This window comes from Berghia stephanieae, chromosome 7, assembly GCF_034508935.2.
Source record: "Berghia stephanieae isolate SIO BIC M18660-M18661 chromosome 7, UCSD_Bste_1.3, whole genome shotgun sequence".
NCBI classification, from domain to species: domain Eukaryota; kingdom Metazoa; phylum Mollusca; class Gastropoda; order Nudibranchia; family Aeolidiidae; genus Berghia; species Berghia stephanieae.
Window position 1 is genome coordinate 8,967,611 of NC_088366.1, and position 12,088 is coordinate 8,979,698.

At 37.1% G+C, this 12,088-nt stretch overlaps 1 protein-coding gene across 1 annotated transcript in view; it reads right to left on the bottom strand.

Annotated features, from left to right (window-relative positions):
* Positions 1-12,088, bottom strand: part of LOC144976652 (dual specificity calcium/calmodulin-dependent 3',5'-cyclic nucleotide phosphodiesterase 1C-like) — a 50,814-nt gene that overhangs the window by 22,304 nt on the left and 16,422 nt on the right. Inside the window, exons 6-11 of the mRNA XM_078920961.1 lie at positions 11,282-11,382; positions 10,278-10,394; positions 9,224-9,325; positions 7,783-7,915; positions 6,074-6,155; positions 3,822-3,893 (exon numbers count right to left, since the gene is read on the bottom strand). Of these exons, the coding sequence (XP_078777087.1) occupies positions 3,822-3,893; positions 6,074-6,155; positions 7,783-7,915; positions 9,224-9,325; positions 10,278-10,394; positions 11,282-11,382 (607 nt within the window). The remainder of the gene's footprint in view (positions 1-3,821; positions 3,894-6,073; positions 6,156-7,782; positions 7,916-9,223; positions 9,326-10,277; positions 10,395-11,281; positions 11,383-12,088) is intronic.

Here is a 12,088-nt window from a genome sequence, read left to right on the forward strand (position 1 = left end):
TTCATTTTAAAGACCCTTGCGACTAAATCTGGTCGGTCTGCAGCTGTTTGTCGTGAATGCAGTTCATTTGTTATCTCTGGCCAACATGGATTACAGGTCACAGTAAGGAATAAGTCTGGTTTACCATATCTGCGAACAATTGACATTGCATCTTGGTATAATTGGAGCATGTTTCTTGGAACGCCTGTGAATGAAGATGGTAAAACAATTTTGGTCCCTACTGTAGCTCCATGTGCATCACCTCGATACACTGCATCCACCAGTCCTTGTTACAATTCTGCTCGTAATGACTGTTGATTAAATTGAATGTATTGCAGTTGTTGCTCTTCAACTTTAGCATACTGATCAACACAATATTGTTGCAGGAGACGACCTCCGTGCAAGATTACATTAAACTATCTCTCTCCATAAGTCGATAAGCATAAAATAATGATGGACTGACCTGACCGGTTCGCTTTCTGTTGAATTTAATGTTGGGCACCCAACCTTCTTCTCCTTTTGGAAAGAAGAGCACATAATGCAACGGATCAAAGTGAGGATGTGTTTCACTGATACGCATAATTGACTGTTGGTTTGGATGGTCATCTGATTTGCGGTATAATACAATATCCCTCCGGTTACTACAGTTGATAGGGTTATTTGGGAGTAAAACAGCAACTTCTGAAGCAGTCGGTAAATTATATCTACGGGGATCTTTTGATGAATCTGCTCGCAGCACCATTCTAATATCCTTCCCTTGATCTCCAGCATCTTCAATAGCTGCAGCGGCATGCTTATATAATTCAACAAAGGGACTAACAGTAGCCATGATGGTAGATATAGTTGTCAAAATATCAGTATTAAGACTTCTATTCCAAAAAAGCCTATTTTGAATTTCGTGTTCAGTGTCATAAATGTAAAGTTGGGCAAATTTTGGTCTATCATTATCACTGTTGGGTTGAATATGACCTATTCTATGGTAGACGGTACCACTAACTCGGAAACAGTATATCCCAGGAGGCAAGAAATCTTCGTGTACACCCAAGGAGGCGAATGCAAACATAGAATTGTAAGCACGGATGTGTTCTCGAAAATGCTTAGAATTTGTGTCGTTACCCGTGTATTATCCGGAAGGGGTTGTAAAGGTGCCAGTGATACTTCCCCGTTGGCACAGCATAGCGAGGTTGATTCACCGTGCCATAGTTTTGCTGAACAAAAACGACAAACTTTGTTCATGCGTCCTGTGTTGTGTGGTGAGATAAGAGGTATTGTAGTTGTATCCTGTTCTTGATCTGCAGCTGATGTAATTTCAACTGTTTGAGCTACATTTTGTTGAGGAGCAGTTTCTGTATTATTAGTATTAGTAGTAGAAGTAGCGGAAGTAGTAGTCGTAGTAGTATTAGTAGATCTAGTTCTGAATGCAAATTTTAATTGACGTGCTTGTCGTCGCTGCCATGCTTTATTCGGCATGATTTTGGTTTATCAGTCAGTAGATATCTATATCAATACGTCCCAAGTCTTTACTACGCTTTACTTGGGAGGCCTTCCGAAAGCCCCTACAAAGGGAAACAACTTTAATAATATATTCCCTCAACTAACCCAAAGAAAAAATTCAACCTAGTACCTTTAATTAACCCCAATAGGAAAAACAAACACCCTATCACTTTAATAAGACTTATGACTAACCCTTATATTTAAAAAATCCTCCGATCTCGAGCTAACCCTAATAGAAAAAATGATGACAAATTGAATAAATAAACGCCTGACAAAAGATCAAAGGTGAAAATACAAATTTAAAGAATACTGGGGATGTAGGAGCTTTCGGAATGTCTCCCCTTTACTTAACTTATGGAAAAACAAACACCCTAGCACCTTTAATAACACTTATGACTAACCTCTCGAGCTAACCCTAATAGAAAAAGACAACTCTCGGACTGCTTTGCACTACCTTTCAATACTTAACAAATCACAATGGCGGCCGAAAATCAAAACAATGGTCAAATAAGGAAATGTTAAACTTTCACAAATCTATCAAGGTTTGTTCTAGAGTTTTTAAAATACTTCTATATAATGACAAACTGAATAAATAAATGCCTGACAAAATATCAACGGTGAAAATACAAATTTAAAGAATACTGGGGATGTAGGAGCTTTCGGAATGTCTCCCCTTTACTTAATTTATGGAAAAACAAACACCCTAGCACCTTTAATAACACTTATGACTAACCTCTCGAGCTAACCCTAATAGAAAAAAAAACAACTCTCGGACTGCAGGTTTGTTCTAGATTTTTAAAAATACTTCTATATAATGACTAACTGAATAAATAAATGCCTGACAAAATATCAACAGTGAAAATACAAATTTAAAGAATACTGGGGATGTAGGAGCTTTCGGAATGTCTCCCCTTTACTTAACTTATGGAAAAAACAAACACCCTAGCACCTTTAATAACACTTATGACTAACCTCTCGAGCTAACCCTAATAGAAAAAAACAACTCTCGGACTGCAGGTTTGTTCTAGAGTTTTAAAAATACTTCTATATAATGACTAACTGAATAAATAAATGCCTGACAAAATATCAACAGTGAAAATACAAATTTAAAGAATACTGGGGATGTAGGAGCTTTCGGAATGTCTCCCCTTTACTTAACTTATGGAAAAACAAACACCCTAACACCTTTAATAACACTTATGACTAACCTCTCGAGCTAACCCTAATAGAAAAAAAAGAATCAAAATGGCGACTGAAATCCGCTAAATCAACAACACAACGGAAGTAATAATAATACTTGATGTCATAAATAGATGACGCAAATTGACAACTTTTTACAGTGACAAAATTAGTTGATTTTGGGAGTCAAGTGTCGTCGTTGGTACATATTTTATGATATCTGTTTGACTCAACGAACTTTCAAACTGACTTTAAATTATAAAAGGAAATCAAGTTATCTGTTTATCTATCTGTAAAAAATACATTTCTAATTTTCAAATCTTTCAGTAGAGTTGTGCGCCGTGTCAATTTTTTTATTGACTCAAATAAGCACAATGTTCTCCACAATGCTATATTTTTTAAAGAAAGGATAGGAACAATTGCTCATGCAAGATTCAACAGTAATTGATTGCTATGCCCCAAAAGAGGACAAGATTGAGGATGAAAAATAAAGCTTTTATGATAAGCTAAATCACAAACAGTACATGAGACACCAAAGCATGATGTAGGTACCCATAATGCTTGGTGACCTAAATGCAAAGGTTGGTCGAGATAATGACTGTAACAATAGCACCGAGAACCATCTTTATGGGACTGTAAAAATAACCACGGCGTTCTAAAGTTTCTTGTTTCATTGTGATGTTTGATTTGGAATCGATACTCCGTTTTGGCAAATTGTCTAAAATAAACTCCAAACTTGAACTAAAACAATGGAGTATTGGATCCAATTGGTTATCATAGTGCCTGTCAATTAAGTACTGTTTAATAAATATAATTTAAAAAAAAAAATTAAAAAAATTCGCCTTTCCATTGGCTATTCCATGAGGGAGTAAATATGCATCAAACAAATGTCTCAGAAATTTCATCCTTGTTGTCCAATGTGAGGCAAATGGGGAGTTAATAATCTTGTCCAAGAAAAAAAAAAATGAATGTGCCTGAAGCGAGGCTCGATCTCAGTCCCTTTGCTTGTGAAGTGAGTGTTCTACCAACTGAGCTTATGGGACCCTCAAGTCCTGCCATGCTCCAACAGAATACTTTTTAAAAAAATTTGGTCAGAAAACGTTTAAAATTCAAATATCAATCAACTAAAACGACCTTTTTATTTTTTTATCAAAACGCCCCAAACTCACCATCTTTGATATCGTTGGCGATAAGGGTATATAACACCTCAAAGCTTTCCATGGTAAAAGTCTGCATAAATCCTGAAAGTAAAAAGTATAACGTATTCATATAATAATCACTAAAACAAATAATACGCCTAAATGTATGGCCGTCTTTACAGATGATATAATTTTGTGTGGTAAATCCAGGGAAATCCGCTTTACCTATTTATTTAATCTGTCCCTAATGGTGATGAGATTTTTTATGATTCCAACAAATTTTAAGACAATGAGGTATTTCACAATAACACTAATTTTGATAAGACAATTTTCTCTCTGTGTTATCTGACATCGATTATTACACAACTGATGACGTTTGTATATAAAAAGCATTTTTTCTACTCTCCCAAATGAATTTTCTGTAGAATATCAACTAAGTGTGTATGTGTGTATGTATGGGTATGTGTGTTTTATGGTTTAGTATTTTTCTATAATATCATTGGGCGGGGGGGGGGGGGGGGGGGAGGTGATTGATGCAGCTATCTGCATTCATTTCCAAAGACTTGGTTCCCTATTGGAACAAAAGTTGCATATCCCTCTTTTTCTGGCACAAAGACCAATATACTTTTGGTGCTCATATTTTTCACAAGCGTATCTGATCCACGATGTTATGCCCTGGCAATGGTCGCTAAGACATAACCCAAACGACTTGGGAGTTGACCGTACCTTCCCCGGGTTGCCAAGCATTTTGAACACCTCTTTTATCCAATCAGGGTTCGGGCTTGTCGTTGTACTTACAACGAAGAGATAGAAAAATGGACAGGAGAACTGATGATGATAACGATGATGACAATGGTCCTGGTGATGGTGGTGGTGGTAATGCTGTAGTGGTGAAGGGTGGTGATCTTAACGATGATGACAATGGTCCTGGTCCTGGTGGTGGTGGTGGTAATGCTATAGTGGTGGAGGGTGGTGATCTTAATGATGATGACAATGGTCCTGGTGGTGGTGGTGGTGGTGGTGGTGGTGGTAATGCTATAGTGGTGGAGGATGGTGATCTTAATGATGATGACAATGGTCCTGGTCCTGGTGGTGGTGGTGGTGGTGGTAATGCTATAGTGGTGGAGGGTGGTGATCTTAACGATGATGACAATGGTCCTGGTGGTGGTGGTAATGCTATAGTGGTGGAGGGTGGTGATCTTAACAATGATGACAATGGTCCTGGTGGTGGTGGTGATGCTATAGTGGTGGAGGGTGGTGATCTTAACGATGATGACAATGGTCCTGGTCCTGGTGGTGGTGGTGGTGGTGGTAATGCTATAGTGGTGGAGGATGGTGATCTTAATGATGATGACAATGGTCCTGGTGGTGGTGATGGTGGTAATGCTATAGTGGTGGAGGGTGGTAATCTTAATGATGATGACAATGGTCCTGGTGGTGGTGGTGGTGATAATGCTATAGTGGTGGAGGGTGGTGATCTTAATGATGATGACAATGGTCCTGGTGGTGGTGGTGGTGGTGGTGGTGGTGGTGGTAATGCTATAGGTGGAGGGTGGTGATCTTAATGATGATGACAATGGTCCTGGTGGTGGTGGTGGTGGTGGTAATGCTATAGTGGTGGAGGGTGGTGATCTTAATGATGATGACAATGGTCCTGGTGGTGGTGATGGTGGTGGTAATGCTATAGTGGTGGAGGGTGATGATGTTAACCGTGATAAAAACATCTTTCAAAGTGAAATATGAAGACTAGAGAGAAGTACGTGCACAGTCTGCCTCTCTGAGAGATTTTCACTCACTCAAAGCTGTACAGTCAAACTAAAAATGTTTATTTTTTTTTAACTGGTCTCTTTGACTATCAATATTGGACACTGCTTTATTATATTTTCTCAAATTCCAAAGGCTAAATAATGCTGTCGTGAACTTTCAAAATAAGATAATGAAAGACAATGACGTTTAAATATGAAATGATACAGGATCTATGTTTTCTTTAATGATGAAATAGTATAATAAAACTTCAAATTTATTCCCACAATCAAGCGAAGTGGATTTTTTTAGGGGTTTCCCCTTTGTCAAGAGAATAAACAATAAATAAAACTCTATGCTATACTCAAGTGTATATTGAAAGTGTCTCTCACATAAATTCTTTCGACTATTTATTTCTTTTTGATGCCTACTCAGAGCCTATTCAAGCCACAACCCAACAGATTCAGATCTATTCCAACTGTGCATTGTACTATTCTTACTAGCCTCATATCATCTTTGCGAGCTAATGATATACAAACCAAGCTGAACGGCGGCAATGTTAACGGTTTGTTTATCACAATAGGGGGATACAGGCAGGTTCAATTTCTTTTCCCTTTCTCCCTGTATCAAAATATAAAAGAACCTACGATATAATTTTTATATTTCATTATACTATGAGCTTTGTACATTTATGATTTATTCAATCATGAATAATTTTCAATAACTTCAGTAGTATATAATATATATTTTCACCTTTACTTTGCTGTATTGATAAATTTTTTCTCTCCATTCAAAGATGTGTAAAAACTGAGTGTAAAAGATACATGACAAGCTATTATTGTATTGGAGTGGCAAGCTATGATGATGATTATCAAACTAGGGACTGACTTCTTTGTGGTTTTCTGGTTTGATACTTGCCTTCTGTAAGTTTCTGCATATAAAGGATAAGACCTGTATTTCGCCTTAAATAAGATAAGATAAGATAACTTAAATTATAGTTCACGATATGTGACTTATCATTTCAAAGCGATAATATACCTGGTCAACCTAATGCTTGTACCCTGGAATGGGGTGACTAAGACCACTTTAAAACATCTTTATGATATGTGTCAGTGCATGACATAATTAGTCGGAAGGTGACAATTTTGGATTTGCATTTTATGAAAGAATATGCTCACCATAGCATTGTAATCTATATTTGAAGTAAATCAGGCAGCCTAAAAACCTCCCACCAATCTCGTCACAGGGCAGTGCAGGACTATGTGTCAGGCTGTCTCTGGCATTCCCTGACAGTGGGGACAGTTGGCTGACTCCCTCAGACCCCATTGATGCATGTTTGCAGCAGTCCTGCTGTGGCCTGTCAGTAGTCGGTTTGAGGCGACTCACTGTTTTCGATTGCCATTCCTGAAGCCTGGCATAAATTCCATTAGATCTTTGATTTATCCACTTCCCTCGGGCATTGTATTTGTCCAATATTCCCTCCAGACTTCCCCAATATCAAAATTCTTCAGTTCTGAATGGCAGAAGGACTTTCTGGATTTCTGATGTTCTGGGAGCTTCATTTTTTTAAAAACCCATCATAAATGAAGGTAATGGAAAAGGCGATAAGGAAAGGAACTGGTCATGCTACAACACTGCGTCAGTATCCCAGGACATTGCTCCATCTCAATCAAACTATCGCTTTTTTGTGGAAATGACTGGCTGAGACTAGCTTATGTACATGTGGATGCCCTGAGCAGCCAATGGAGCACATCCTTACAGAATGCCAGGATGGGCCCAGATGCACTGACCATGACCAAAGAGTCTGCTCCCCAGATGCATTGGAGAGAGTTTCGTGTTGGAGCGACAAGCTATGATGATGATTATCAAACTAGGGACTGACTTCTTTGTGGTTTTCTGGTTTGATACTTGCCTTCTGTCCTGTAAGTTTCTGCTTGGAGTCTGACAAAGTTGAGATATTGGAAAAAGGTATTTACACACCTATTTTTTATCTTCCTTCACACTGTACTTAGGTGTAAAAATGTATCTGTCAAGCAACAGATTTGTTTCTGTCGGAAACAATTGCATTAGCACCATACAAGTAACATGTTTCAAAACAGATGTTAAATGTTGTTGTTGGATTGGGACACATTATAAAGCACTTTGAGCACATTTATTGGATATTGCATTACATAAAACTTAAAAGTAGTTTTATAAATAGATATTTAGTCTTTATAATTGAGAAAAATAATGTGGACTTGACACCAACCTGATCAAAGAACTCTTGACATAAAAGGGAGACCCATATTTTGTGGATGTCCCATGGTTTGGCAGGATTACTGATGTCTGCAGTGTGTAGAAGTAGCAACATGATACGACGTATCCGAATACGGGATGAGCATCTGAAACATTAATTAATCCCTGAATAAGAATACCACCATAACCCAGACTTGCCAACCAAAAAACCTCAACTATTTAAAAAGATTTATATTGCATTTTCTCCCAATATTTAATATTTAGGTTGATTTTCTCAAAACCCATCCCCCAAGTGGTGTAAAGTGCTTTAGCCAAGGACGCAATCACTATCACCCATCTGGCCAATGACTATGCTTAACATTGCTGAATTTTGTGACAAGACGAGATACTGTCACTTATCCAAGGACTCAAATAAGCGCCGAGCAAGGCACGAACCTATGACCTTCCGATCCGAAAGCGAGTGTCATACCACTAGACCACATTGCCGCAAAATGCAGGTAAAGTCAATAATTAACAAAAGGAAACTACCAAAAATAATGAAATAGATAAGTATATATAATGGTACTTCATTAATTGACTATTGACACATGGCTTTGATGAAAGGATCAAAACTCTTTTTTTCTTCTTTTTAAAAAAATCAGCATTAAACGGTACTTCATTAATTGACTTATTAACACGTGACACTTGATAAAAGGATAAAAACTTATTTTTTTCATTTTTTAAATCACTATATGAACACCAAACATTCTGAACTAGCCCTTCAAACAATAAAATTCCATGGGGCTGGAGTTTATCTCGGGTGCCAACGTATTAATCAGATAATTGTTCTTGCTTGCTATCCTTTGGATAAGATGGTAGTCTCAAAGTACTCTGCGCCAGATCTTGTTATATCGATATTGCTCATGAGTATTTCTAAGAAGCTATAGAGCCCTTTGTATAGAGCAGTTATTCTAGCCCAGGCCATTTGTTACAGTGAATGACATAATCAGTCGGATGGTGAAAAGGTTTGAACTGAGATATTGCTAAGTTTAGTTAGGAGGTCAATTTTTAAAAAATCAAAAATGAGTTCTTGTCATAAATGATTAAATCAACCCTTTTTGTACATCTTCAGGAAATATCAAAGCTTAATTTCACTTCTAAATATTTTTTACAGCTAGCCAAGTTGAAAAAGTATGACATTTGAGAAAAGTTGCTGGATACCTTTCCCATACATCTGACCATAACTTCATGAAAAATGCTTTTGGGAGCATGATTTTTTTTCTTCAGAAAATGCAAAAGAAATGCAAATCCAAAATTTTCACCTTCCGACTGATCATGCCATGCACTGACACATATTTGATGATGTGGTAACCATCGAAATTTTTATCCCCTGGGTATGGTTTAGTTTTACTATATTACATAGATAAATAAATAATCAATCATAATCATAACATATTTTATTGCGTTCTTCTTACTTGCTAGGGGTGCGTAAAATAATTTTCATATTAGTGATGAGAAGAAAATGGTTGGCCATGTCTGTGGATAAGGTCATACTGCATAGCATGTCTTTGAACTCTCTGTGGAGTAAAAAGTAAAATGTTTAACGCTGGAGACAAGCCCTGCATGTCTGAGCATTTAAAAAACAAAACATTTGTTTACAATGTGCAATCTTACGTATATTTGGGATTAGTCAACATGGCCAACATGGACCTGTGCATTTACCAGATGCATCCCAAGAGTGTTAAGGAGTTTTTGAATTCACATGAGTGCAAGCAACTGGACCTCAAAAAGCCTGCAAGTCTACTTATGACCAGACATATAATCTGAAAAAGCCTGCAAGATTACCTCTTCATTTGAAGTCTTGTTCTCAGCATCTAGTCTTCATAATAGTAGTCCACAATTGTTGTATTTTAATCCAAAGGTTATAATGCAGTAATTTGTTAAGTTTCTTGTCACAAGTTGCACAATTTTAAAATATACAAAAACAGAAATAAAACAAAAATCAATCAAATCCAAATCGCAAAAAGCCGCCGACGTTTTTTTCGGTAATCCAATCGGCCGGCACTCTTGCACCCATGAGTTCAGTAAACAGTTAAGCAGAACAGTTAAGCAGAACAAAGTCCTCAGTTTGAATTCTAAACATTTCAAATATTATGATTACAGGTCCAGTTTATTATGTCAAATAATTTGTAAAAAAAAAAAAACAAATATAAAAAATGGATAGTTTTTTAGGACAAAACAATCACTCTTGGGCTTAAGGACATTGCAAATTTATTTGGTTTGAGTTTCAATTCAAGACTCAGAGCGTTGTGCTGGACTTTTGCAGTCTGCTTCACATATATCATCGTTTTTGTTGCTGTGTGGAGAATGATTTAACCCAAAATATTCTAGATTACCCATTTCTTTCTTTTATTTATTTATTCATTCTTTCATATTCATTCCGGTTCTATATTTAAAACTTGTTACAGAGCCTTTGACTGACAAGAATCGTACAATATTGAAAGCAACACGAATGTAAGGTAAACTCACTCAAATTCTGTTTCCGTGAGACTGGCGAGTAAATTGACTTGTTGCAATATGGCTAGTGTCACTCTCAAGTGGTGATTCTCTAAGATTGACATGACGTACAGTCTAGCCATTTCAGACCTAGTAGAGATTTTATTATTCTTTATGTTATAATGAAGGTGATAATGATAAAAGATGGTGGTAGTGGTGATGATGATGATGATGATGATGATGATGATGATGATGATGATGATGATAATAATGTTGGACTGTGATGATAATGACGACGACAAATAACAATATGAAAATCTGCAAGATGAGAGCTAAGAATATTTCACTGCGTACTTTACTATTAAAAAAAAAAAGAAAAGAATTTGAGTGCTCCACAAACTGAAGTCATTACATTGTTTTGTTTTTTTTTTTTGCTTCTTTATGACTTAGACATTATAAATCGTGGCAAAAGTCTGACCTCGGAATAATATTTTTGGATGAGGCAATTTACACATTACTCATCTCAACTCAGAATAGGAAATGGTGGATATTATATTTTATAACTGACTAAACCCCCCCCCCCCCCCAAATAACAAAACTTGAGCTTTTCTATGGCGCAATATACACTAAACGTGCTCAAAGCGCTTTACTAGGGGTCCCTGGCCAACAGCAACACTTAACATTTAGAACTGGATATGACGCCTGTTAGGCGATATTACAATCTTTTTTGGACAGAGACAACGCTGTTATCAGCCAGGTACTCATTTTACACCCGAGTATGGTGAGAGAATATAAGTGAAGAGCCTTCCCCAAGGATTCAACTATGCGCTGAGCGAGGCTCAAACTCAGGACCTTCCGATCTGAAAGCGAGTGCCATACCACAAGACCACAAAACCGCGCACTAACAGGCAACTGAATTTTATGAGTTGGACATTTTGTTCTATTTAGTCTGCTGGTTCTAGGTATAAACGAAGCATTTCTAAGCATGAAAGTGTGCAATATAAATGTTCAGATGTCTTTTGGGTTTTTATCAATACCTGGTGTTCCTGTGAAAGTTGTTGTTTGTTCCTGTATGCTCTATGTCATGGCAAAGTGCTGTGATGAGGAGGCACAGTACCTCCAGATTGTTCATAAGAACCTATAAAAAGATTAAGCTCATTTAGTGATAGTTGCAATGGCTACTAATAAAATAGTTACAGTGAAACTCTACTCAAAAAAGATCACAGAACATGGCTAAAATTTGTGGGGGGGGGGGGGGGGTATTAATAAATGATAGGAAATGATAGGGTGAGTGGGGGGGGGGGGGGGCAGGAAAAAGATTTTTTTTCCAAATATTATAAATTTTCCTTTGCATTAAAAGCGATAAATAAACTCTCTTTGTACCAGTTTATACATCTTTATTGATAACAAAAACCAGTCTAGAAACAAAACATAATAGAAATATGAAGTGATCATAGTGGAATAGCTGCAACCAAAATGATCTCTCCTATTCTGTGAGCTGACCATCCAGCAATGGGAAGTCCAAGTGACTGGTTTCTCTGTGCTTCAGACAATCGAGGCATGGTGACATGTTGATAAGAATTCAAAGTTTATCCAATCAAATCTTAACAAATTATCGTTTATGCTCTGTGGCACTGCCATGTAAACAAGTATTTTTGTATTTGAAGGGTTTTACAGCGTTTGCAACACATTTAGGTCATATCAGCGCCAGTAAAAAGGAAGAATATGGGATAGTAAAAAGTTCTAGAATTACACTTAAAGTACATCCAAGAAAAGGCAAGACACAGGGGAATTGGTTCAAATCGGGAACAGATGGAGATTCCAAGAGCACACTAACAAAGTAC